General features: G+C 49.4%; 1 protein-coding gene across 1 annotated transcript in view; it reads right to left on the reverse strand.

Moving 5' to 3' along the window:
• Nucleotides 1–358: 358 nt before the first annotated feature.
• Nucleotides 359–27,460, reverse strand: part of SSBP3 (single stranded DNA binding protein 3) — a 55,348-nt gene continuing 28,246 nt past the window's right edge. Inside the window, 17 exon segments of the mRNA XM_032696580.1 lie at nt 359–1,480; nt 2,047–2,148; nt 2,331–2,348; nt 2,350–2,360; nt 2,597–2,636; nt 2,639–2,677; nt 3,431–3,501; nt 3,944–3,960; nt 3,962–3,996; nt 4,199–4,234; nt 4,489–4,537; nt 4,647–4,711; nt 7,605–7,681; nt 7,790–7,856; nt 9,780–9,839; nt 10,592–10,672; nt 18,465–18,554. Coding sequence (XP_032552471.1) covers nt 1,451–1,480; nt 2,047–2,148; nt 2,331–2,348; nt 2,350–2,360; nt 2,597–2,636; nt 2,639–2,677; nt 3,431–3,501; nt 3,944–3,960; nt 3,962–3,996; nt 4,199–4,234; nt 4,489–4,537; nt 4,647–4,711; nt 7,605–7,681; nt 7,790–7,856; nt 9,780–9,839; nt 10,592–10,672; nt 18,465–18,554 — 888 coding nt within the window. The 3' untranslated portion in view covers nt 359–1,450.

A 27,460-nucleotide genomic window follows, 5' to 3' on the forward strand; every position in this document is an offset into this window, starting at 1 on the left:
CCCCAAAAACTTTCAATGAAGGGGTGCGGAAAAAAGACATCCCTTTATAAAACATTATCAACAAATATCGTACACAAACTACAGTATAATGTAATTAATTTTATTTTTTTTTCCCCTCTCGGTAATTTTCGAACCAGACTACAAGGTAAGAAAAAACACGAACAAGATACAATGCTTTCAATAATCCGCACAAAGGTCAAATCCAAGGGAGAGAATATTTTACAGAATAGATATACATGAGCAGAAATGGGAGCTGCAGAAAAACAAAGACCAAACTACAGGGTAGTGTCAGTACAGAGATCCCAACCCGCCGCCTTGGCTCATCCCTTCCTCTCCCACCAGAAGGAAGGGCCTTCGATGCTTGCCATTAATTTTTATTTTCTTATTACAGAGCGAGCCTACAGAATAGCAAGGTTACATTTTAACAACAAGAATGTCCTTAAAAAATATCTCCATCCAGTTCCAAATCATAGATAAGTGAAATCCTGACAAGAGCACATCTCTAAAGAAAAGAAACCACCCCCCCCAAAATACCCCTAAAGCAAAGAAAACCCCCAGAAAATCCCAAGTTAGCTGGAGATCACAGTTTCAAAGTCCAGGTCAGAGTAACTCTTTCTTTCGGTGGATTAAAAAAAAAATATTTAAAAAATCAATTTTTGCAGTGAACCAGCTGAAGGATTCTGGGGAAAGGAGGGACAAGAGATTTCTTCTTGTACTCAGAGAGGGGGGGAAAGACTAACACAGTGCATGCCACAGTCACAGAGAGCAAGATCACGATTCATTCGAGGATGTGATCCTAGAAGGGGGTCACCTGCGTTAATAAGTTTATAACGAGGTGGTGGAGTCTCTTCCCCAAAGCAGATCTTGTTAACTGGAGGAGGAAGCGTTGTGCTGCAAACAAACAAAAAAAACCCCCAAAAATAGAAGGGAAAAAAACCCCCAAAACCAAAAAAAAAAAAAAAAAGAAAAAGAAAAACAGGCCTTCTGAACGAAAACCACCATTGTAAACTGTCCAGTTTATTTAAAAAAATGACTACAACAGAGACAACATGATTTCATATCTAGACTAGCTTCCTGGTGTCGCACGGCACAAACATACAACAGGTTCGGTTTCTGTCTTTATTTAAAAGAACAAAGCAAAGAGATCGGAGTTGGGTGCTAGAGGCTTCCGTTTGTTTCCAAAAAGAAGTGTCATGTACATATATAAACCCTTCTGCACAAAGAAGGGTCTTGTCATGTCTTGAAATATTTTAAGTTTTGTCCTTCATGTTTTATGGAATAAAAAGTTCAGCCTTTTTATTGCATGAAACTAAACCTGGGGTTTTGGCCCCCGCCACGCGTGTCCCTGCCCATACACCTAGATTCTTCTTCTTCTTCTTGCATAATTCGTTGAGATCCTCCGAACGGCAGCTGACTCTCTTGATCCTGGAGAGGAGGAGGGGGAGGGAAATCACACACTCATCGTCATGCTGGGGGAATACTGGAAGAGAGACAGAGCCAGGGTGAGAAACCAGGCAGGTCAGATCCCCGGCCACTGAAGGGGGATGCAAAAGGAGGCTGATGACAACTACACAGCAACCTAATTGGATCTAATAAACCAGGAGGAGAGGATATGCTGGAGACTCAAATTTATCAGGGCATAATGTGCACTGTAACTTGCTTTTCCGGGAAGAAAATCAGCAGAACAGTATGGGGTGAGATGCAATTTAAAACAAGTAATTAACATGCACACGTGTATATGCTGCTAATAGAGGAAGAAGCGGAGGGATGTCTGTAGCCACCCACGGAGCCTCGACTCGGCCAGGTCAGCACAGCTGGCTGCATCTACACCAGCTCCTCTCCATCCTGCAGATCCTCTCCCCTCCATCAGTACACACTCATCCCACCAAGGACCCCAAGCTTCCACCCACCAGCATACTTCTTCCTGCCCACTTTTCTGTCCCAGAGCAGCTCACACACAGAACAATCCAGGTCCAAAAGGCACCCACTGCCAAGACCACTCTCCCCAGGGACTGTCCCCCCATCCCCAGGCAGGCACTCACTCACATTGTCATTTTGGAAGGAATGGAGAAAGTTGCCTCCCAGCTCCCCGTCGTCTCTTGGAGTGCCCGGGGGATTGCTAATGCCACTTATGTTGTTTGGAGAATTCTGTGAGAGATGAGAGGGGAGGTGGTGAGCAGGTCACCACACCCCATGAAACACCATGGGGGCAGGACATAGCCCTGGCCACCCCAGTCACATTTCCCAACATGTCCCCATCCATCAGGGTCACACTGGTACCCCAGTGCTGGGAAAAGGGGAGCCCACACACCACCCTGCAACCCACTTACTTTTGGAAGTCCATCTATGGTCTCCTGACCCTGCACAGAGGGGAGAGAAAGGACAAGAGCCTTACTGAGCATGCAGCCACGGCCTCGTGCCCCCCGCTCGGCTGCCCCCACACCCCGTTCTGATTTCCAGCTCTGCTTTGAGCCACTGGTGTGAACTGTGGGTTGACCCTGGGACGGGAGCAGGCACTGGGATGCTCAGCCAGTGTCCCCAGGGAGTGAAGGCCCATCGTGGCTCCCTGAGCTGCAGCCCCCTGCCCGTTGCTCACCTAACGATCCGTTCATGTGATGGGGCTCCATGCCGCCCATAGGCCGCCCATGGGGCCGTCAGAGCCGGGGCCCATCGGGAACTGAGGAACAAAAAGGTGACAAAACCAAATCAGTCACAAAACTACCCCAAATATCTGCCACGGTGGCTCCTTGGGGAACATTCTCCACCCCCCCTCCCAGGACATCCCTCATGGAATGGGACACATCATGGAATCACAGAATTGTTAAGGTTGGAAAAGACCTTTGAGATCACAAAGTCCCAGCTGTCAACCCAGCACAATCACTAAACCATGTCCTCAGTGCCATATCCACATTTCCTGAACACTTCCAGAGATGGTGACTCCACGACTGCCCTGGGCAGCACGTTCCAGTGCTTGACACCCCCTTCCATGAAAAATTTTCCTAATATCCAGCCTAGACCTCCCCTGTGCAACTTGGGGCTGTATCACGCCCTGAGGCTGTGAGGCCTCAGGGGTCCTGTGGATTCACCTACAAAATTTGGCTGAGTGGCAGACCCAGAGCCATGGCAACACAGAAGGCTCCATCCAACCAGCATCTAATGAGATTTAAGGCTGCCTGCATCCTACAATCCCAGCACCTCTCGGGCACGCAGCTGCCACCAACCTCGGCCGGAGCAGCAGGACCGCTGCTCTCTTAATAAGCATAAAAAATTAACAAAGTTGCCCAAGAGTTAATCGCTTTTTGATGGTTTGTTTTATTTCTGTTTTGTAACAAATGGCTGAAATCAATTAAACTGCTTTACTCTCAACTGATGAAGTTAATTATGATTTGTTATGGTATCTGATATGTAAATTATTAGAAAGCAGACTTACATTCGATCGACTGCCTGCGGGCGGTACTGGATTAATCATTGTGTAGATGTTGTCACTTGAATTTGTTGAATCTGTGGAACAGTGAAGCCCAGTAAGTCGGGTGATTAATTCATTTCTTAATTAAAACAAACTCATGCCACTTGAACTCATTCTTTTGTATTTTATCACCTAAAATTCCCTCTAACTACCACCATTTTCTGGCTAATTTGTATTTAATGAAGATCCACAAAGTTTTTAATCACAGAAATTCAACTGTGAAAAATAATTCAGCTCCTGGCTGGGAAGTGTTGGGAGGTAATTCCTCACCTTCCTGAGCCCCCCAGCTACCAGATTCATAGGGGGATGTAGGAAATGCCATCCCAAAGCCAAGCAGCCCATGCCACTCACTCCCCAGAAAGTCAAAATCTGTTGTTTGCCTGTGGGCACAGCCCAAGGGATGGGGATCTCCTGGCAGGGGAAGGGGCAGAGCCTGAAGGGCTGGCCTGGGAGAAGGGGGTCTTGGAGGGCTCATACCTGCAGGACTGGGCTGATGGGTGTCCCTGGGGACCACCGCCACCGGGTGGACCCTGCAGAGAGACAAAGCAGGCATCAGATGTGCAAATATGAGCATTGCCCACCTCTCCACGTTTTCAACCACCAGCTGACCTCACACCCCCAAGCCAGCCTGGTCACTTCCCACAGCACCAATTGCATCCCAAACCATATGAACTCCTATAACCATCTCTGCACCTCAATGACAGGATGGCCAGATGGAGCAGGAGGACTCACCACGTATGTACCAGGCGATGAAGAAGAGTATGGAATCTGTAGGGAGAAGAGAGTCAAGTTCAGCCATGGGTGCACAGGGGCTCCCACAGGCTGGCTCCCAGCAGGACACAGCTGAGAGCCCCCACTGCGTCTCAGCCCGGCCAGGATGGGAGTCCCAGGGCCCAGCAGTCTAAGCAAGAGGCTGGGGAACTTCCTCTCATTAGCAGGATTCAGCTAACAGGGAATGGGTCCCATTTGCAGGAAACTTCCAACCAACCCTGCTCTTGCTCCAAGGACCGTGGGATACTCACTGAGTTAGCACTGCTGGGGTTCGGCCACGGTCTACCAGCACCCGGCCCCCTGGGGTCGAAATTAAACAAGAAAAAAAAATGAATGTTGTCTTTTAATCTGTACAGTCCTGCAGTCCTGAGTCAGCAGTCAAACATCCCGGTGCGGGGGTTTGCCTTACATGTTAATTCCAGGCATGCCAGGGCCTAGGGAGTTGGGTGGAGGTCTCATGCCGCTGCCGTAGTTCTGCAACAATAACCAAGGGTCAGTCTACTGCAATGGGAAGGGACACCAGACAAGAGAAGGGAAAAGATCCCCAATAAACAAACAAAAAACCAAGCAGGTCTGTTTGCAAAAACGAGATTAATAGAAAAATATATTAATGATGATGAATGTAGAGGCAGTTGGTATATATATTTATATACTGGTATATATTTATAAAAAACCAGGCAGCTCAAAGTGGATGGGCGCCAGGCTGAGCCCCGAAGTTCCCCCTCCCTGCTCTCTGAGGCCACATGGCTGAAGGGAAAACAACCTCCTCCCAACTCTGGGAGACAAATCCACTCCCAGCCCCTGGTGCCAACAACAGCCTTTTAGATTTGTCCTTTTGTGCAGGAGAAAACAAGGGCAGGAGGAGAAAAGGCACCACTTGGAAGGTTCCTGCTGCATTTTAAGGATGGGGAAAGGCTGCATGAGCTTCCCCTGCAATGGAGCATCCCCTGCTCTCAGGGTGACGACTGGAGCAGTGAAAACCAAGCCAAGCTTGTTTTCCTGGTGCTCTCAAGCTCTCTGCTCTATCCCCTGGAGCGGGTCTGAAGCCATGGGGAGCAGGCAAGGGCAGGCAGCCCCTTGAGGCTCCTCTCCTGGCTTATTCCACCCTGGCTTAGCCTCCAGCTGGGACTGGGAGCCTCAGATCTGCATCCCCCATCTCCTAAAACCAGCTCTAGTACAAAGCTAAGCCCAGGGCAGTGAAGGAAGAGGAATCCCTCGAATGCTGCGCTCCATTTGGTCTCAGCTTTGCTCCCTGTGCCCTCCAGGCGACGTGCAGCCAGTGCAGCCAGATTTAGGTCGCGCTGGCGCTCTTCCCCTTCCACCTCCCTCCCTGTACTGAATCTTTTTGGGCTGTATTTCTGCCATTTAGAGAAAAGACTGCTACAGCAGAAGGAGTGATGGCTGCCACTTCCCCTTCCACAGCCCCCTCAGAGTGCTCCAAGCTGGATGTTAAGTACAATACTTCACTGCTGTCAATTTTTCACTAGATTTATGGATACATCAGAACACGGTGCTCTGCTGAAGGCATCACCAAAGTTTGTTTTGAAGAGGCAGAAAAGGGTTTTCCTCAAACAAATTACCGGCAAGTCCTTAATTGATTGAAATTTCATCCATTTACACTGAATAGCAGCATCAAACCCCTTGTTTAAAAAAAGAAAAAGGGCTTAGCGTTTTTAATTGGAGCTGAAAGGCTGGAAAACGAAGCCAGCTGAAAGATACTCAGGGAGGGTGGGGAGGGAACGCAGCTGTGCTGAGCGACCTGGATGTCGGGCTCTGGCAAGACACCACCAAAACCCAGGGAGCTACAAATCCTCTTCTTAGAGGCGCTGGCAACCCTGTCCTGGCTTCTGCAGAGATACAACTGGGACTATTAAAGGGAAAAAGGCAGCAGCAACCAGCTGAAAGGGATGATTCATCACTGGTGTGTAATAAGGAGCTGCTGTCAGGACGCTGGGATGTCCTGGCTGGATGCTCTGCAGCCCTCTGGAATAATGTGGGGAGTATTTAGGAATGTCCTGATGCAAAGCTTAAAGAAAAACAAGCCTTGAGCATGCAAGGTGTGAGGGGCTGCTAGGCTAGGGCTGGTATTTTTGGTGGCTGCCTGTGCAGGCGTCAATTCCTGGATGTCTGGGGGAAGGCAGCGCCCGTGGGTGCCAGATTGGGAAGCCCAGCGCTTCTCCAGGGAAAGGCTGCCTCTTAAAAAACCTCTCCCTCAAGTACGTACACAGGGAATGGTGGAGTCAAAAATAAAGCTCTGAACATTTCACAACTCCTGCCGGCTCCCGGAGCCGCCGCCATCCCACGCGGCGCTCACAGCGCCCTCGCCGCTTCCAAGTTTCTCGGTGAGCTTTGGAAGTGGGAAGCGAGCAACCTCCCCCGGGCAAGCCGCCGCCGCTCGCCTTGGCGCAGGCCACGCTGGCGAATGCCGGGGGTTTTTTGGGTGCAATCCTTCAGGGAAAGGAGGACTTTAAGCACAGCAGCAGTGCTATTGGAGGGCTTGTCCATGAAACGATGCTTGTGCAGGTTTTTTTATCCCCTGCCCTGGGATGGATCTGGGTGTCCGTGGAGGCGGCCGAGCATCCCTGAGCAGCAGCATCAGGTTGGTGTTAAAGAGATGACACAACTCTCTCTTTACACAACATTCACTTATCTCAACAGTCTCTGGGGGAAAAACAAAACAAAGCTCCAGCGCACCCGCCCGCCTCTTGACAGACTCTGATCCTCGCGCTACAAACTCCACGTAGGCGACAATGCAGAGAGGATAAACCTCCAACCAAAATATGGTAATCTGGTTTTGAAGTCTTGTAGAAGGAACAAACAGGAGTGAGTCAACAATAAGCCACTCCGCAAAGCAAATCAACAGAATGACAGCATATATTAACCCAGATCTGCTTAATTTCAAGGGTTTACTCCCCTTTCCTGAAATAGAGAGCTCAAGCAGGCAGCAGGAGGGGCAAGCAGAGGGGAACCTCACAGGGGAAAGCCTTATTCCCTTGCTAAAGGGATCTTTGCCATTTCTTTTTATTTATTTATTTTAAATGCAAGCCTCCTTTCCCTTTCCTGCTGTTAGGGCCGTAACTATTTCCCAGGCAGGCAGTGTAATGCACTCAAAGGCTGCTCCGGCGCAGAGCTAAGTGCCATCCCCTCTGACAGAAGGGCAGGAGGGAGGCTGCAATAACCTTAATGAGCTCTGAAGACCTCACTCATGTTAAAAGGAGGGATTTCCAGACGCAAGACTAATGTAAAATGCATTAACACTAATGTGGGGACAGGGTGTGTGGGGGGGTAACTCCCAGCCCTCCGAGCCCCAGGAGGTTGCTCCAATGATGTGCAGTGTTCGTATGATGCTCTCTGGAGCTGCGCTTACCTGCGGACCGGGACCCATGGGGCCCATCCCTCGCGGAGGATTCATCCTTTGCATGGGGCCGCCCATGTTGGGGTGCCCTGTTGGGAGCAAAAGTAGGGGTGTTACACAGCACTGCAGCCACTTTAGGTCCCAAACTGACAGCTGAGGAGAAACGTTCATGTTCACCCCTCCTCTGCTGGGTTTACCTTGCTGTCGCGTGGGATCCATTGAGTTGGGCAGCAATGGCTGTGTACCGGGAACGGCACCTGGGGGCTGTGAAAACAAGGCAGGAAGGTTAAAAAAAGAGTAAATCCTGCATCCTGCTGCATCCTACACCCCACTTTTACAGCCTCCAGATGTTTGCCTCCCTCATCCTTTCGCAAACACCCTCTAAAACCCAAACAAGGCGCCAGAGTTTTCTCCTCCCCGCAGGCCACGCACTGTCAGGCTGTCATATTTTAGGGCAGTGGGGGAAAGCCTGAGGCTGAGCAGGGCAGAGGTGTGAAACCCAGCAGGGAAAGGTGACCAGTGGGATGGCAACCTGGTACTACACAGCAACAGGGCCAAACAGGTCACAGTGATTCCATGGGCTGTGGAGGGGAGATGCTCCACGTGCAGCAGAGCAGCATTGGGACCCCTCCCCACATAGGCAGAGGGGAAGGCAGATGCTCCCCCTCCCCAAACCCATGCTCTGCTTGGGCAACACTGCTATTTAAAGTTCAAAGGCTGCTCTGAACAGATAAAGGGGAAGAAAAACGCAGATATCATCTGCCTAGGGGAAGCAAACTGTAAACAGTTTTGCTACAGTGCTGCCTTTTATTTGGATGCCGACACCGAGGATCCCACTGCTGGAGCACAGCGCAAGCAGCGGGTTCACTTGGCTGCACCAAGGCAGAATCTGCCCAATCTCAAGTTTTTTGCAGCCTGGAAGCTGGCAGCAGGAGGAAGATAAACTAGAGGGGTTGTAGAGGTGGATATTTACACTTCTGCTGCCTGACCTTCCTGCCTGCCTATTTATTCCTCTTGTCCCTCAGGATGTGACCACAACCTTGCCGAGCTCTGCGTAGGTACAAACATGTGCTTTATATGTGGTGTTTGGGGGAAAAAAATGAAATCCTTCTAATTAACTTCACCCACTCCTGGATGCTTGATCCTTCTGTGGGAGCAGTCTCCCCAGACTAGTCCCCTGCCTCTCCTGCCTGCCCAGCTCACTGTGCTCACCTCCAGCAGAGCTTGGGATGAGCCCTAGACCACAGCAGGATGGGGTCCTGTTAAAACTGACCCATGATGAGGTGCAGTCAATTAATACCTCGTTAAAACAGCCACCAGTGCCCTGGGAGGGAGGCTCAGCCCCCACTGCGTTTTTCTCAGCCACATCTCAAGCTGTCTTACCATCATTTAGCAAGTTCCAGCTATTCAAGTCTCAAATCCAGCAAGCACAAACACAGAGCAAGCTGCTACATCCTATTTCCTGACTATCCTGCTCTTTCTGCTAATTACACCTATACAAAAATAGCACTGATAGCCAAAAAATAAGCTCCCAATTTTTGCACAGTCACCTCTGCTGCTCAAGGGAATTGCAGGTTTCTTTGAATTTCCCTTTAGTGACAAATAACCTCTGGCTTGGTCATTACTCTATGGATCTGCATGGCATCGTTGGGAAGGACATGAATTCCTCAACCAAAGCCACGCACACATGCAGGGCAGGGCGTGGGGTGGAAGCCTCCATCCGTAAGGCCAGAAACAAACTGCCCTCATTTAAGCCGGGATAAGAGGATAAACCCAGCCCAAAAAATTCAGCATTGACCTGCCCCGCTTGACCCCGCCGCTGATCTAAGCGCTCGGTTAGCCCAGCAGCAGGATTATCTCCATCACTTTAATTTTCTGCGATTGCAGGGAAAATCCAGCCGGGCAGCAAGCACATGGCATGGCACAACCCTGCTGGAAACATCACAGATAGAAAGTGGCACATTCCCCACCGTTGTTTCCACCCTGGATATGCCTGAACCTCAAAACAACATTAAAATATAATAGTTAAGTGACACTAGATGGTCCGGCACCGAGGAAACAGGATGCCCAAGGGAGGTGATGGCTTGCCACCCAAACCCAAGGAGCATCTCCAGAACACCTGGCCACTGTCTCCCTCCCCAAATAACAGCAATCTCTAGGAAATGTGGAATCCCGGGAGCACAGTACCTGGTTGCCCATCCTGATGGGGGGCCGGGGACCTCCGGCGTAGCGCGGTGACATGAACGGCTGCGGGGACACAAAAGGGGGTCAGGGCTGAGCTGTGGGGAGGCAGCACGCTCCCCACGCACGCTGGTTAGCCTGCACACACTGTTTTTGGTATTTCTGATTTTTTTTTTCTGGAGACATCCTTTTTAAAAAAGTTACGTTTCAAAAGAAAAAAAAAAAAGAAAGGTGTCTGGAGTCCGTTTTCTTAAACGTTTTCTCTGTAGATTTATTGTTTGAGAGCGTTTGACATTGGCAATACTAGGTGAGGCTGTTAAAATTAGTGCATGGGAAACCCTGAGTGTTAGACACTGTTCAAGTTTAAATATATAGAGATATATTAAAAAAAGTGGCAAATAAGCACATACAGACACGCACACACAAAAAACCCCGGTGCTAAGTACTGAAGAAAAAAAAAAAAAGAAGAAAGGCTTAATGTTACTTTTTGTACAACTGCTGCTACTAACAGATTAAAAACCCACATCAAGCTAAATTTTTCAGGCTACCTTGGGAAGGTAAAAGAGTCTGATACCCACTATTGACTTCTCAGTCCATTGACAACTGCATATCCAAAAAAAAAAAAAAAAAAGAAAAAAAAGAAAAAAAAAAGAAAAAAAAAGGGAAAAAATCAACATTTTGCTTTGGAGCTGGGGTGCCCGGGGGGATGCTCCCCGGGGAGCGGGTACCGCTGCCCAGCATGCTTAGAGAGGGGAAAAAAAGAAGTAAATCGAGCGCACGTCCCGGTTCACAGCCCTACCCATCGCTAGTGTCTTTACCTGACTGTGGGGTCCCATCATGCTGTTAGGATTGTGGGGTGGAGGCTGTGCGTGTGGCGAGGGCTGTGACCCAGGCGGTCCCTGTGAGGTCAGACAGTAGAAGGAGGTTATAGATTAGCACATGAAAGCGCAGAAAGAGCTAAAAAAAGGATTCACGGGTGGACCTGTTTAGTTGGGGAGTCAGTTCTCCCGGTTTTAAATTTTTTTTTTTCCTTTTTTTCCCTCTTTTTAATTGAGTTTCTATTCATTTGTAGCTGAACAATGAATAATGAGATATGCAAAAAAATATATATATTCAAAATCAGAACATCTGTCAAAATACAGTGGCCACATTGAGGGTAAATGGTCCAGTGGTTCAACCAAGTCTGCAATGATAAACACACAGGGAAACACTTTGCAGGGGCGTGCAACGAGGAAAAAAATATGCAGGAGAGGACCAGAGAGGTTGGGGGAAGTACAAAAAACACCCCCAAACCAAAAAAGAAAAAATATTTTTTCCTCTCTCATCCTAAAGGTTGGAAACACCTCTGGGTTTATGTTTTGACCGTGGTTCACTGGAGGTGCTGGAGCAAGCGCAGAGGACAAGGAGCATGTCCCAGCTCACGCTTGGGCAGTGTTTGGCTGGCACAACCGGGGCTGCATCGCCACACTGAAGGGATGCAACATCCTTCCTTGAGGTGGATTCCCTAAGGATGCGAGTAAAATGGCTTGCCAGCAAAGAAAGGATGTCTAGGGGAAAAAAGGAGAGATTAGTTGGTGCAGGTTTAAGGCTGCAATGCAGCAGCCGCTGACATTTTGGGCTTGAACGCCCACTTTAATTTTTTTTTAAATTTCTCTTAAAAGCATGAAATGAAAATTTGCTTGGAAAAACCGTGAGCTCGGTGCAGGAATATACCGGTGCGTGTTAATGTGAGGAAAGAAAAAAAAATAGTATTTTTTGAGTCAAAGGAGGTGTAATTGGTAGAGAAAGCAAAGGAGCTCTGTCAGTAGGTGATGGGAAGCGACGGCAGGCTCCAGGACTGGCGCCGGAGCAGATGTTCTCTACCTGCCTCGTTACTAATTTCAACAAGTGTTCGCCTTCTAGCTGCTGCCAGCAATGGCATGGTTTGTTACCATGAGCAATTTTCTTAATTAACAGACATTAATTAGCCATTTAGCAATTTTGCAAGCATTTGTTTAGCAGCTTTCCTAAACATGAATACCACTGTGATAATGGTACTGATTAGAGGGTCCCCTAATTAACAGTACAGGGAAGGAAAATTGAAATCACATAAATTAAAAAGGGAGGGGAAGTTAATGAAGGCAGGACATATTTGCACCTGCAAATCTTTTGTACAGCGGAAACTTGAGTGCAATGTAAATAAAGTAAGAGGGTGGGTTTTTTTCTTCTTCTTTTTTTTTTTTTTTTATTTTTTATTTGAACGGTTTGGCAGCGAGATGGAGCCAAGCGGATTTAAACCAACAGCCTCCTGCCAGCCTCTTTGCTCCAGACTCTGAAATCCCACCACTTACACCACCATTTATTCTCCAGGAGCCAAAAGGAACCAGCCCCTGCCCTTAGTATCTGGCCAACCTCATCTGGATGAGGTCACAGCACTTCAGGACAACCCTCTTCCTGCCTTCTCCATCCACGTTCCGCAGAGAGAAGACAAACCTCTGTGGTCTAACTGTGGCATCAACCTCCTTTAGCAGAAATCCTCTCCAGGCATGAAAGTTGACTTAGTTTTGCTTCTGAGGTGGCTAAATGCAAAGTGCAGCAGGGGCAGCAGCCACCTCCCACCACCTGTAGGTGGAGGACAACATCCCCCAATGAGCTCTGGCCACCCCCAAAGCCCTTCCTACACACCTCAGCTGCAGGATTTGGGGTAGGAAGATCAGAAGGTGAATGAGTGATGAAACCACGCAGAAGGTAAAAACCAGGTTGGCAAAGACCAGTCAATCCTTGAGCCACATCAATGCAAGAGTCAATGCCACACAATGCCTGCCTTTGCTGCAAGGATTTGCACTGCTGTTCAGGTACTGACTGCACAGGCACCCATACCCCATCCTCAAGTTATTAAATCCCTGATGCCCTCCCTCTCGTATCTCCCAGTGTGTGAGGGTGTGGGGTGAACAGGTAATACATGTGTGGGGTACACGGCCACCAACGCACACCATGACTGGGCCCAAGAGGTGGTGCTTTGGGTCTGCATTTTGAGCTTCAGCGCAAACAGTATCTGGTTATTGGAGAAAAAGCATCTATGAGACATGGCAGCGTTTCCACCAGAGAAAAATCCCCTGTGGCAACTGGATCTGGAGAGCATCAGTTGTTTGTGCTGCTGAATGCATCCTCTGGAGTGCGGTCCTGCCCCAACGCCAAGGCTTCTCCCTGGGATGCTCCAGGCTCAGTGCCGCAGTATCCTCGCCCTTGCATTATCCCATGTGGTACCATTCCCAGTGGAGACTTCTGGATAAGGTGGCTGCAGAAACCCAGATTGTGCAAACATTTTGGCATGCAGGGAGGAGCTGAAAGCAGCTTTTTTCCTTTTTCCTTCTTTTCTCGCTTTTTCCAAACAGCAACAAGCAGCAGCATCCCAAGCACTCACTCCGGGCTGCAACTGCTGCAGCCCCCTCAGCACGGCTGCTCTGCTCCGTCAGAAATGCAGACCCTCTGGATAGTGTTATCTCCATAAATACTTGCAGATGTTTCAGGGCTGGGACCTGTGTTCAGCCTGGAATGCCTGCTGAATCGGTTGCTCTTTCGCATGGGATTGCCTGGCTGCAGAGGAAGTAGCAGATGATCCCGATGGATCATGGCAGTTGAGACAAGTGTTTAGCAGAGACGACATGTGGGCTCCAATCAACAGAACAACCCTTTTTTCTTGAAAAATGTGTATTTAGCAGTTATTAACTACTGCTGTTAAAAGAGGAGTCTGAACTCATACTGTCCTGTTTCCTCCATATCCCAGATGCCCCAGAGTTGCATCCCTGCGGCACAGCTCCATCTGACATGCCATGCTGGGTGAGCAGGACCTGCTCTGCAGTTACCTCACTCTCATCTCTAAACCAGCGCTCCTTCCAACCAGAGAAACTCCATCATCTCTCAAGTTTTCCCTTTTTTTCCCCTTTAAACTGGACAACTTGCACTGGGGGTTATTCTTCACCTTCCTGTAGCCGCCTCAAAAAAACCCCAACAACCAACTCCAAATAGCTAAAACGGCATTAGAGGAAACTGTTTCCAACAGCTGTTGGTGCCTCAACCTCCCCTTTGCTTCATTTTTTTCTCCCCTCTATACTCCAGGGACTTCAGAATCCCAACCTGGCCCTTCGGACGGCTGAAGTTTGCTGCTGCAGCTGCTTCCTACAGGGAGTTTCCAGGCGATCAGATTATTTCCACTCTGTCTTTCATGAGCTCAACTCCTCAAACTTCTTGTAAAATATTAAAGATGGAAAATGGCACGAGCGATCATAGCTCCGCGTGTGTCAATTTATGTTTCCAGTGTAATTCACCACAAATGGATCATGTTTTATGGGCTACATACTTTCAGCTAATGGGGGAGTTTTGCTATTTAGAAACATTTTCAAGCACCTCTGGGGGTGGCAGAACAAGGCAGGATGGTACGAGAAGGCATAGCATCACTGCCATGAGATGGTTTCAAGTTAGCAACAGGGAGGTATCTTGTGTTTAAAATACCTGCCCCTGCCTGCCGGTTCTGATGTTAGAAAATACTAAAATAAATTAGATGGATATTAATTAAAGCCATGCCTGGGTTTATTGGAGAGGAGCTTTATTTCTACTGAAGGAGAAAGATGTTTTGCAAGTTGTCAAGAAAAAAATAAGGTATCTCTGAAGGAGCCTTTAGGAGAGATGCTCCAGGTGCCTCCAAAGAGGAAGACCATGGTCGCCTTCCAGCACGTGGTGCTGGGTGAGGACTTTCCTGAGAGAGGGCAAGGCAAGGCGAGGCAAAGCAAGGCAAGGCAAGGCAAATCAAGGCAAGGCAAGGCAAGGCTAGACAAGGCAAAGCAAGGCAAGGCAAAGCAAGGCAAGGCGGGCCAAGTTCCCCCGCAGACAGCGAAAGGCAGCCGTGGGCAGGAGCTCTGCCTCGCCTGCAGCTGGGGCTCCCAACTGCAGAAGCCTGGTTTTAAGGAATATGTTTAACACAAGCTCTTCAGGAAACAAACCCGTGTCAGCCGGAGCCAAGAACAGTCACCTCCATCTGGCTGGAGCACCCGAGAGAAAGTTGACTGCAAATCCCACCATATGCTCCAGACGCTTGGTACAAAAGCCTCGGGCATCCTACTAAACTTCCAGAAAAAAAACTTTCTCTGATGCTTGCTTTTCCTTTCCTCCAGCTTGTAAGCCACCTTCCTTCAAACCCTGACTGGTGTAGGCTGATACTGACTTCTGCCCCACGATTTTGGGAAGGGCAGCCTGGTTTTGTGGCTCTCGTGCCACCTCGACGGAGCTGGCTGACCATCGCCAGCAGCATCCATGGAGCAGTGGCAAATCCCACTGAGGGTGGGACAGGACAGCTGGGCAGGGAGAAAATGGTGGCACATCCAAGGAGGGAGCAGGACAACATGGATCTCTCCCTATTGTTCCTGGCTTCACCATCCTCACCTCCATGGGCGACCTCACCCAAAGAGACATGCTCCAGGACAGAGGGAGGAGAGGCAGGGAGCAGATGTGGGGGGGGAGCCCCCTGGGCTCTGTAGCCCCCCGTCCTCCCCAGCTCCCGAGGTCTGTCTGCATTAGGGGGCAGTGTGGGAACACGGAGCAGCCGGTGCTTTGTTTTGGTGCATCTCGGCGCCGAGCCGCTGATGCATAGCTAACGCAGCCGCCGACATTGATTTATGGTCAACTTTCCATTTCATCAGCGCGCAGGGTACGGGGCGGCGCGGGGACTGCGCTGGGGAGAGCAGGCATGGCTGGGGGGGGCTGCTGACTGGGCCCCCTCCATTTATTAAGTGTTATAAAGGTGTGGTATTAACGGATTTCAGTTTCTAATTTTTCTTCCTACATTTCCCTGACACCCCCCTGCCCCTCCTTTGAGGGATCTGCACCCCGGCATCAATCCAGCTTTCAAAACAAAGCAGGAACACCTCTGATGACCTTTAGGAGGATGAGCAGAGGGTTTGTTTGCTCATCTAAACGGGACAAAGAGAGAGGTTGTAATAAAAGCATCTACCCACGCTGGTCATCAACCGAGCCACCTTTTGTCCTGAGTGCAGCCTGATGTTGTGCTTGCTGGCTGGCACCAAAAAATGCCCCAGCAACCCAAGAGTGCCATGGGCCTCTCCTTTCCCATCATTTCAGGAAGGTTTTGGGAGACTCTGGAGGCTGCACTTCCCTTAGCCCCTGGCCTGATGGTCACTGCTGAGCCCCAGCATGGGGAAGGGACTCTCACTGCAAGACAGTGGCTGTGGATGGGCACTGCAGCCTGGAGTCCTCCTTGCTTCTCCCCTTCCTTGCTTCTCCTCCAAGCTCACTCCCATGGGGTTTTAGGCTGTTAAGTCCCAGGAACAGTACATATAATTTTTTCTCTTTGCCAAAGACCTCCAAATGTGCAAGGTTGGGGGGGTTCATGTATTCCCAGGGTGGTTAGTGCAACCTGAGGATTTCTACAACCTGAGCTTTGCTGGAGACTCCCTTCTCAGCTCTCCGTGTCACATCCTACCATGCCAGGACAGGATCAGGCCCTCTAAACCCCTTCAAAAACTATCTGCCCATGCCTGCTACTCTCAGGGATGTCCCTTGCAGGTCCCTGGTGCAGAAGAGCAAGGTGCTGAAAGCCCCGAGCATGCTCCAGCAGTCTCCTGGCATGAGGACAGCACTGGCTGAGGTGGTACCACCAGGAACCTCATTCACTCCCAGGGCTGGCACACCAATGGGTGGGGAGAAGTCCTTTGCATCTTCTGTGACCTTTTTGTTTTTGCCCTCTAAATTTCAGCACTATAATCTCCACATAGGAAATTACCCCCAAGCTGCGACCTGCTTGCCATCGAGCCTCCAGCCCATGTCTGCAAGCGCTGCTCTCCAGCATCTCCTGAAGCTGAAATGAGCTCCAGCACCCGCAATAAATCAGGCTTTCATGGAGGCGATGTTCAGACTATGTTAAAAGGTGGGATTTTTCTTCTCCCTTCCATCCCCAGGGCTGGGAGGAGAAACCAGATGTTGGAGGGCTTTCAGGAAAGGCAGGCTCTTGAGATGTCACATGTGAGCCATATGCACCAGCACCCGTTCTCTCTTCCCTCCGGCAGTGCTGGGGATGGGCAGCATCCCCCACACGACACCTGTACCAGTGTTATTACATTTCCTGGGTTTTCAGGATCCACCCCTGCTTTTGAGTCTCGCCTCCCCAATGGCTCCTGGGCCAGCTGCATGGGAGGCAGGGAGCTAGGACAGGTTGTTTGCTTCTGAATCAGATCCTCAGTGCAAAAGTGCTACGGGAGGGCAGAAAGGAAAGTGAGGGGACAGCTTGGAGGCTGTCAACGGGAAGAGTCAAGACGGGAGCATGAGCAGCAAGTCTGGAGAGATGTGACTCCTCTTCCTCACCTTTCCCGCTCTGGGAAATCCAACCCATACTGTTGATGCCTTGCCCTAACTTCATGCCAGTTTTGCAGCCCTCGCATATCAGTGTGAAGCAGAAGCCCCAAAGGACAGTGAGCTTCACCGTGGGGCGAGATCAGGACGTTTGGAGACACATTTGTTGGAAGCAGCAGCTTGGCAATCGGATTGCTGGCAGCAGCTATGACCTGCGAGATACCATCTCCGCTGTTGGCTTCACCCTGCGCCGCCGAGCGCTGCTACAAGATTCGCCTGTTTTAGGGTTCCCGATCAATATCGGATATTCTTACTTTGTCAGAAGCATGTTCAGGAAATAGGATCTCTCTCTCTCTCTCTCTCTCTCAAAAAAAAAAAAGACAGGGCCCTCCTTCCCCCTTTCCACATGAGTGCAATTGCCGATATTGGGCTCAGATATCGCCACAATAAATCACAAGCTCCTTATCGAGCCTGCCTGTCTACTGCCCGAGAAGTTCTCCCATATACAAATCACAAGCCCACATTATAAAACCCCCAGCTTGCCAAAACAAATATTCCTTTCAACTCTTATCCCATTTTTTACACGAACAAGTGTTTCGTCCTCAAGAAGGAAGATTGTAAAGCACCGAAAGCTTGTGTCACTGCAAACTGGTGCAGCTCACACCGTGCAAAGAGACCTCAGAGAAAATCTCCAAGGTTCAAGTTTTGAGAACTCCTTTTCTGTGTGTTTGTTGATATCCTTTCAGTTAGAATCGCTCCAAACATACATTACCCCCTCCTCCGTCAGTGCTCGGCATGGGATAAGGAGGGATCGAGAGGACTTTGGGGACTTTGCTGGGTATTTGCTTACAAGGTACCTCCATGGCATTCGGGGATTTGGCTGGAGCCTGATCCCGCTTGCAGCCACAGCCAGGGTTTGTTAATGCTTTCAGTGATTGCATTTGGAAAAAATCAAGTGGTTAACCAGAGGAGGGGGAAAAAGTTTCAGGAATCAAAATCCAGAATGTTTTCAATTACGCACGTCTGTTAAGACTGAAGAACAAATACAGTCCCAACCCAAACACAAACCAAGCAGCTTTGGGAAAAAAGCTCTGAAGTATTTACTGGTTGTAAATACACAGTAACCTCTTCGAGCAAGAAAGAAATTTGCTTTAAGGCCACAAAAGATAGAAAGCAAACTGGAAGGACAGCAGGAACACAAGTTCTTCCTAGACAGGTCAGCTATGCAGGCATGCTGCTTCCCCAGCATCCCCTTGGAAAAAAAACACAGGCATGACAGCGCTGACACCCAGAGCGTAAGCGAACACGTGCGCGGTGTGGAGCCGAGCGCCAGGAGGAGCGGCAGCCTACCTGGAAGAAACCGGGCGGGATGGGGCCCCCGGGCATCCCGTCGTTCGGGGGAATGTTTCCAAGCACAGGACTTGGGGCGGCAGCTGCGCTCTGTGGGGAACAAAACCAGGACAAACACGGTCAGAGTTGTGGTAAAAACACATTAAAAAAAACTCCCTCTCCTGCCACATCGTGGGTCAATCCACCTGGTCCCTCTGGAGCCCTGAGCATCGCTCCATGCTTCCTGAGCATCTTTCCCCTGTGGAGGAACCAGCTGAGGACGCTCACAGCTGGAGAGGCACCAGCCTTTGAGGCACCCATGGAGGAGATGGCCACACAAAACCTGGGGATAATTCTGGGATTTGTTTATTCATTTACCCAAGTACTGAGCCTTGTTAATTCACCAAGGAGCCTCATCCAACATGTCATTTCAGGCAGAAGCTATTCTAAGGCTTTTTAAATGCTTCTTTTACCTCCCCCCCGCTTGCTGATTCAGTCCTGTCCTCCAAAAATTATGTTTCCCTGACCTCACCAACATGCCAAGGTTTTATTACGCATTTCCAAATTCATCGCACTCGACCTGTGAGGTCACATTCCCCCTCATGCCTCCCCAGGATGAGCCACCAGAGTGGCTCCAGCCCCAAAAAGGAGGGACAAGGGCAGACATGGGTTACCCAGATACCTTGCTTGCTCCTACTCAGGATCCCTCTTTGTATTTATCTCCTTGTGGCTCTGGGAAAGCACCAATGTGATGGGAGGCTCCTACCCTGAAGGAAAATATAAAGAAAAAGATCCTTCCCTAAAAGCCACCGCTGGTGACACATCCTTGCAGGGTTAGGAGCAGTACCTGTGCCTGTGCACTCCAAGTCACCCCCCTGTTCCCAGGTCAGCTACAAAGGTGCCTCAGTGACGTTAACTGCATTTGGATCACTGAACTCCTCCCTCCATGAATTTTTATGATGGACGTACCCACCTAAAACCATGGTGAAAAAATTTTCCACTGAGGAAATCCCATGAACAGCTGGGGCACAGCCTGCTCAGGTTTGGTTTTACCCAACAAACCCTAGGTCCTGACAGCAGCTGAGCCAGTTCCAGCCTCTGACCACATCCGATGCAGTGACAACCACAAGATGTAAGCAAAGGAGGGAAGCCGGGCTGTCAGGACATGGGCAGCCTGGAAAACTAAGGATTATTACTAAGTACTAAGGATTGCCAAGGTGGGTTGGTTGGGAATCTCACTATTGCAGACCAGAAAGCCTTGCAGAGGCAGGAGAGCATCAGACTAACCACTGCCTTGTGCCTTCCAGGGGCATCCCTTGTGCCCCCTCCATCATGCTTTTCAGCAGGACGAGGGATAAAGACCAAGACCAGGCTGGATAAGCAGTTGCTTTTCCCACCCCAGCATCTGAGAGCTGTAAGTGGAAGGTGATTCCCCAGTAAGAGCTTCCCTTCGTGAAATAACCTGTATCACTACGGGGCCCTGCACCCCAAGGCACAGCCCATACCACACCCTCCCCGTGCCCCTGAACAAGGCATCCTGAGCAGCCTTCCTCCCATCAGCAGCAAAGGCCAGATCTGAGTGTTTTTACAGTTAATAAAAAAAAGTCCTGGCAGGAAAAATAAGCCTGCCCGTTCCAGGCTCTTTTTATACATCAGACGGCAGCAAAAATAGATGGGAGAGGGAGTGAACCCACTTCTCCCCCTCCCTCCATCCCCCCAAGTGGGTCAGCTATAAAAGTAAAACCAAATCTTAATCCAAGGCCATGAACATATTGCAGTTTCTCTGCAAAGCAGATGATGGTTCTTAATGCAAAAATATATAAGACCGAGCCCCAAACTGCAGCGAGCCCATTTGGAATTTCCTTTATTAAACCCTCTATCACGCAAAACACTTCTCTCCCAAGGCGGCGAGTGCTGCAATAAAGCTGCCAAGGTGATATTTTATGGTTTCAAGAGATTTCCAGCACACCATAATCCTTTGCTGGGGGAATCTCCCAGAGCAAAATGGATCCCAAAGAAGTGGGGAGTGAGGAGGGACATGGATTTGGGGATCCAGGGAGAAAGGACGCTGCCCTCCTCCTCCCCTCTGCAACAGGGAGCAGAGGGAGAAGGGCAGAGCAGCCAAAGAAAATCTTGAAGCGAATGCCCATTTTTCCACAAAACCACAGAGTATTTTCCGCGTTAAACACCCTGAAACCTCACCTATGCCTTTGCGGCGTAAACGGGGATTTAAAGTTCCTCGCACATGTGGCGCTTGGCAGAACTCGGTAATTAAAAACCCGCAAGTGCCCTGAGCATATTGTAGGATGGGAGCCAAATTGGTCAGCCCTTGATGAATGATTTACAAGGCTGCGAAGTGACATTATATTTCTTTTTTTTATTCCCCTCCCCATCACTGCCGCTAAGGTAAACACCGAGGCACCTTTAGCCCCATGAAGCGATGGGAGCACAGCTGCAGCTGGAGCAGTGCTATAAAACCTTTGGGGTATGCCAGAAAGAAAAAAGGGAAAAAAGACAGTAGGAACGAACTTCCCAAACCTTAAGGGTGAGCACAGAAACCCAAGGGCTTTCCAGCACCCATTTCCAGGACTTTTTTAGCCACACAGCTAAAAAACCCACATGGTTTATTTTCACCATTTTGGCTCAGAAACTCTTATTAGGGACTTTTGGTTGCAGTTTGCCTTCCAAGCTTCTTTCCTCAGGTGAATATCTAAAATCCACTAGGTCCCTGTACAGCAGGTACAGACCAGGTGGAGATGCCGTGGAAGCCAGCAGGAGACAGGCATGGAACTGCTGTGCCGCAACATCCAAGCTGGTGCTGAACTGAAAGCACGTCCAGCCACATGAAGGGTCCCCATTTGCATGAGATGCCCCAAATTTCCTTCCACCAAAATACATGGAAACCACTGCCAGAAATGAGCCAGGACAGCTCTGGCACTGCTGGCATGCCAGCTCGTTTGCCTTTTATTAGATGGGAAATCTTTTCCATGTTAGAAATAAATATATATGCATTCCCAGGACACGCATGCATAGCTATATACACAAACATACATATGGGGTTTTCTTTTCTTCTGCCACATACGTTGGTATTTTTCCTCTTTTTTGGTGGAAGCCAGCGGAATGATGACAATCTGTAACACCACATTTCGCTTCCAAACCAAAGCTCTCAGTTAACACACCGGCTCGGTACGCCAGCAGATGCCGTGTAAGCCTTTAAATCGCACACTAATTGCACTAATTGAGCTAACAGTCTCTGTTTCGTCTCCCTACCCTGAGTCAACCAGCGTCTTCTGGTACTGCTGTAGAGATCCAAGCTGTTGACTGTAGTGTTATTTTGTCAGCCATTAAACGATTCATCAGAGTCATTAATTGATTTATTACTGCTGCCTGCGAGTATAGCTTTGCAAATAAAGAAGGATGGAGGTCAGGAGGCAACGGAAATCGGACAAAACAGCACAGCCAGGAGCTGGGCACTTGAATTCATCGATAGGAGCCTGCTCATGCAGGACCGCTGGTATCAGGTTATGGGGGAAAAAATGGGGAAAAAAGGAGAAGATGTGCTGTTTGGTTGTGTTGCAAAGCTGGGTAGGTTCTTCAGCTACAATATATGCAGGATGCCAAAGGGCTATTAAAACCATCTTGTTTTCTGAACCTAATCCTTAAGGAGAAACCAGGTTATCCTGCTGTATTAATTGTGTTGAAGAGCAGCAGGGAAGAGGCACTGGCTGCACAGAGCAGCTCCCTAGCCCTTGGTGCATCCCTGCCAGCATTTTGGTGTCACCCGAATTTGCTTTCCCAGGCCAGCTGAGCCAGGAACATAACTCACCTCTGCTGCCCCACAGCCCTGGGAGGAGCTGTGGGCCGGTGCTTTTATTTATTTACTTTCTTTAATGCAGGGTTTAGGTCTTTGCTGGGCGTGAGGGTTTGCTGCGAGCAGGGTGCGGCGAGCCGTTTCCTGCCCCCCGCCCTGCGGCACGCTCGGCCCAAGAGGAGCTGGGAGGCACTGCCGAGGCCCCGAGAGGGTTGTGGGGGCTGAATTTAGAAACCAGAGCAGGTGGGTTGAAATCGCTGTCACCGCCAGAACGTTGCTGCTCCCAGCCCCAGGGTACCCATGTAATAAAAGGCAGTACCCAACCAGAGAGGGCTTGGGAAGCTGAGGAGCTTTCCAGATATGCAGCCCTTGGGATGCTGCAAGGGACTCCTCCTCGTCATCCCCATTGCTGGACCTTGAAAAGCACCATGAAGGTGGGCTAAAGCACTGCACCCCTCCTGCGAGGCTCCCAGTGTCATGGTGAGACAATGACCTGTGGGGTGGAAAGACACCAGTCGAGCCCCAGCTCGCCACCCACCCAAACCTGCCACACTTCACCAACACGAGCAATGGTTTCTATTAATCATTTGTGAAACCAGGTTCTCTCTGACAGTAGTTACTCTGCCATTAAACACAAGCCGGTGTCCCCATCGCATACTCCAGGTGATCAACTCCAGTTCACACAGGCAGCTGTGCAGCTCACCCCAGCATCCCACGGTTGGCTTTCACCAAACACTTATTTTTAATAAAAATAACCTCCCAACAGTGGTACAAGGAGCTGGCAGGCAGCACTGAGGATCCTCCTTTTGTGGGAAGCACCACTAGCATTGGCTGCTCAGCCAGCCCCAGTCTCCATTATCCCGGCAGTGAGATGGGGAGAGCAAAAATATCTTCACAGCACAGGCCTAAAACCGAGCTAAGGATGGCTGGAGCTTTTTGGCCTCCAGCTGTTTTCCCCAGCTCTCCTCTCCAAAAGAGTGGACTGGAGGATTTTGGCTGCAGCTCACCATGCAGCCACTGCGGGAGCTGCACAAGACTTGAGGGCAGTTGCCTCTGGTAGGAGCACATGGGGATGCTCAGGACATGCTGGTGATCTGGTACCTATCCGTCTCCTTTGATTTTATTTTTTTGCCTAGAGCACAGGCTTTGGAGCCTAAAGAAGAAATCAGCGTGCAGGTCAGGACTTAAGCAGGCTGCGTAAACAGGTAATACGGAATTTAATTGGACTCCAGTTAAGCCTTTTCATCTCATTAAAGCTGTCTTCATCTTATATAGCCAGGTTTTAAATTTAATAATAGAACCCTCCCACACCTCACAGTAACCCGATTAACGCCGGGGAGGACGACACGCTGACCGCTTCCTTGGGACCGAACCCTCAGATCCTCTCCCACATCAGTCCCCTCCGCGGGTCGGTGCCAGCATCTGTGTTGCATCAACATGCATCAAATAAATATAACAACAGCCCACTGCAGATTCTGTGAGTGTGATCACCAGCCCACATGCCGGCAGCGGGCACCTACTGGGCACCCACTTCAAACCCACAGTGCCCGCCAGAGCCTCTCGGGTGGGCTCAGGGTGTTTTCGGGGTACACTGTGCTCCCCACATGGGGTACACTGAAGTCCATCCTGCTTCTTCCAGTGGAAGCCACTTGGTTGGATGCTCCAGGAGACAAAACAAACCAGTTTTGGTTTATTTTAGGGTAAGAGAAGGTAAAAGGAGACTGGGATGAAGCTTTGTGTATTGGCAAGATATAAAAAAACCCAGATTAAATGGGCTCGTAGCAGTATTGCCACACCACTCAAACGCCATCACTGCGCTCCTGTGGGACAACATGCTGTGCATACAAGTTCAGCTTAATTATACTTCTACGACAGCACAAGCTTTTTGTGCTTATTTTAAATACATCACCTGCGAGCTGCCCGGCACACAAAGCTCCAGCGTACACCCTGGCCAGGAACAGCCACGCTCGGCCACTTTTCCCCCTTCTTTATGCAGAAAGAAACAACCCTCGGCCCTGCATTCTCGTTGAGCTTTAAAGAAAAACCCATAAAAAAGGCACAACAGTTGAATAGTGTTTCAAGCTAATACGGAGTTTTTTGCTGGTTTTTTTTTTCTCCTCCCCCCCCCTTGTAAAGGATAATCTGAGACAGCAGCTCCGGCCACGAAACAATAGGATTTTAATCTCTTAAGTCGGCGTCCCCCTTATCCCCGGGAAGGAAACCCCTTCAGTCATTTACAAGTTTGTAAATAAGGCTCTTGGTAGCATCTCGCAGACATCTGCTCCGCCAGCCCGCCAGCGTTCCTGCTAACATTTACAAACATCCTTCCACAAACACCCAGCGCGCTCTGCTGAGCTGGCTTTCTCTAAATATATCCCAAGGAAATAACTTGGCAGGGCTGCAAAAATTTCACAGCGACCGAATTAAAGGGGGGGCGGAGAGCGGGGGGATAAGGACGGGAGGTGTAAAACAGACTAAATGCAATTAGGCTCCGTTTTGCACGCACGTGTGTATGAAAGGTTTACAAAGGGAAACTTGTGGGAAGTTAAGCTGGGCTTGCTGGAAGTGCTTCCCCCGACTTAGGAAGGGCTTTGCAGAGGAGAGCACTCCAATGCTTCCCCCAGTGTGTTGGGTGGATGGATGCACCCATCCCTGGTATTTAGAGATGTTTTGCTGTGGGCAGCCTGGAATCCTCCCTGTCCCCAGCTGAAGCAAAGGTGAAACCGAGGGTCCCGGCTTTCCCACTGCCAGCAACTTCTTCAGCACAAGACCCACGTCCAGCCTACACCTTAAAAGCAATGTGTGAACCCTCCCCACTACCAAACAGCTTAAATGGATCCTGTGCAATTAGCAGCCTGGAAAATGCTGTAAATACACAGGTATTAATTACTATCAATTCCCCTCTAATAATTCCAGCAACAGACAGGCCAGGCTCTTTTCCAGCAATCAATACCATCCATTTCAGGGTCTACCTGCCAAAAAAGTTATATAAAATAATTATATAAAATTTTCATTAGATAATGCAATTGCTTAGGACTATTAATCTACTGCTCATCTATCAGTGCAGGATGCTCGGCTCTGCTGAGGGCCACCCGGGCACTGCTGCGGTGCAGCTCCTTGCACTGACAACCTGGATTTCCTCCTGCACCGGACACTTGGTGGTTCCACCTGCTCCTGATGTACCTACACAAACTTTATACAAAGCTTACAGATTAATTTCAGATTTTTAAAAAAGTATTATTATTTTTAAAACCCATATGGAAATGGCCCCAGCACACAAAGCTGCCGGGAGAAGTTTGCTGGAGTTTTCTGCAAAGCTGTGATGGTTAAATTACACGGGACTTTACTCCCGGTGATGTCCCTTGCTCCACACTGTTGCTGTTGAGCTGGAACTATGTGGGGTTGCATGACTGTTACCAGCCTTTGAAAAAATCAGATTAAGGAAAAATACTGCCTCTCTCTCAAAAAAGTAGTAATAATTTGGTGATGAGGTGCAAAGGGAGGCTGCTGGCGTTGGCAGCCGGACTTCTGCTTCCCAGTGCCTGCACAAATCACCACTCCTCTGCCTTCTGCCTTCTTCCAGATTGAAACTGCCAAGCAAATTTTGGAAGGGGTTGTAAGAAAAGCTAGATTTAAATTGGCAATCTAAGTTAAAAAGGAAAAATAATAATAATAACCTGTGACTTTAGAAAAACACCACACCACGTGCATTTGAAGAAAACTAGTTCTAACTTGTCCAAAGGATTAACTGACAACTAATGAGGATATTACCAATCCCATTGGCTAAACACCCCAGAGGCATACAGCGTCCAGCAGAGATTTCCCTATTAAAGATGGGCACAGATTACAAATATATTTTTAAATTTTTGCCACCTTGTGTTTCAGCCAGTTGATCTCATTGGTTGCTCTTTGCAGTCAAAAGTAATACAAAATAAGCTGCCAGTTTGCATGGGGAGTCAGTGATGTCTGATACCTAACCCTCATCCGGATCCAGGGAAGGGGATGAGACTCCCTTTCCCAGCACCTGCCTTTGCAGTGCAGCAGGAAAAACTGAGACATCCCTGGAAAAACATCCATTTCCATTGTTTGGGCAGTGGGATGCTGTGGGATGAAGCACTGACACTCCAGCACAGCTTCCAGCACTTCCCACCCCCAACCCAGGCAGAGAAGACCAGGCCCCAGATTTACCCCACGGGAAAACATCACGGTTTTCTCCATCCTCTCCCGCCGCGGGGAAAGAGAGGAGAGAATTAATGCAAATACTCCCATTCTTGTCATGCACTTGAATGCCAAAATATCCCATTTGCTTAAGCCTATTTTACTGCGAGCAGCTGCCCTGGTATTATTCCCCGACACCAAAGGCAAAGGGCAAAAGAAGTTGGTCCGGAGCAGGTGAACACCATCTGCCCGTCCCTGACAAGATGCTGATGGCCACCATCTTCGTGTAATAACACAAAGCCCATCTGAACGCCTGCGAAAGGTTACGGCGGTGCTTTTTAAGCGCTTTTTAAGCGCCGCCGTAACCTTTTGCAGGCGTTCAAACGGGTTTTGTGTACCTACGGAGGCGGCCAAGCATCCAGCCCCGCTCGCAGCGGCCCCTGATGGATTTGCCTGCTGATCTGTGAAGAGTGAAGTTTTTTCCACAACGAGCTTTTTTAAAAAAGAAAAAGAATAAAAAAATCCCCTTCTCTAACAAAGCTGCAGGTTGACAAAAAAGAAATCATCATTTCTAACAAAAGTGGCTCTGTTGATATTTGATGATGCTTTGTAGCACCTTCTCTGCACAGCATCTTCCATGAAAATATGCTGTTGGAGGGTTGGAAATGCTTTAAATCGAGGAGGAGATGGCAGGTGACTTAACTAAGGCCCGTGAGTTGCTGCGCGGGCACAAAGTCCAGCACGCCCTATAAACGCTGGAGAGGTGGATGGGGAGGAAGGTGGTGGACTTTGCACAGGAGCAGCCGGCACTGCTGTGGCCAGACACAGGGCAGCCTGTCAGAGCCCTAAATTAACTGGAATGAATGGACTTACTGTGAATTTGAGGGCTGTTGTATTTGGCATAACAGTGATGGGCTTTTGTTCTCCCCATCATCCCAACAACACTTTCCTGTAGGACTCATCCTAAAGGACCCATCCTCCTGGGAGCATTGCCATGACTAACCCACCAAGTTTCTGCACCCTTGACTCATCCCAAGAAGCCAGTATG

This window comes from Chiroxiphia lanceolata, chromosome 9 (assembly GCF_009829145.1).
Source record: "Chiroxiphia lanceolata isolate bChiLan1 chromosome 9, bChiLan1.pri, whole genome shotgun sequence".
Classification (NCBI taxonomy): domain Eukaryota; kingdom Metazoa; phylum Chordata; class Aves; order Passeriformes; family Pipridae; genus Chiroxiphia; species Chiroxiphia lanceolata.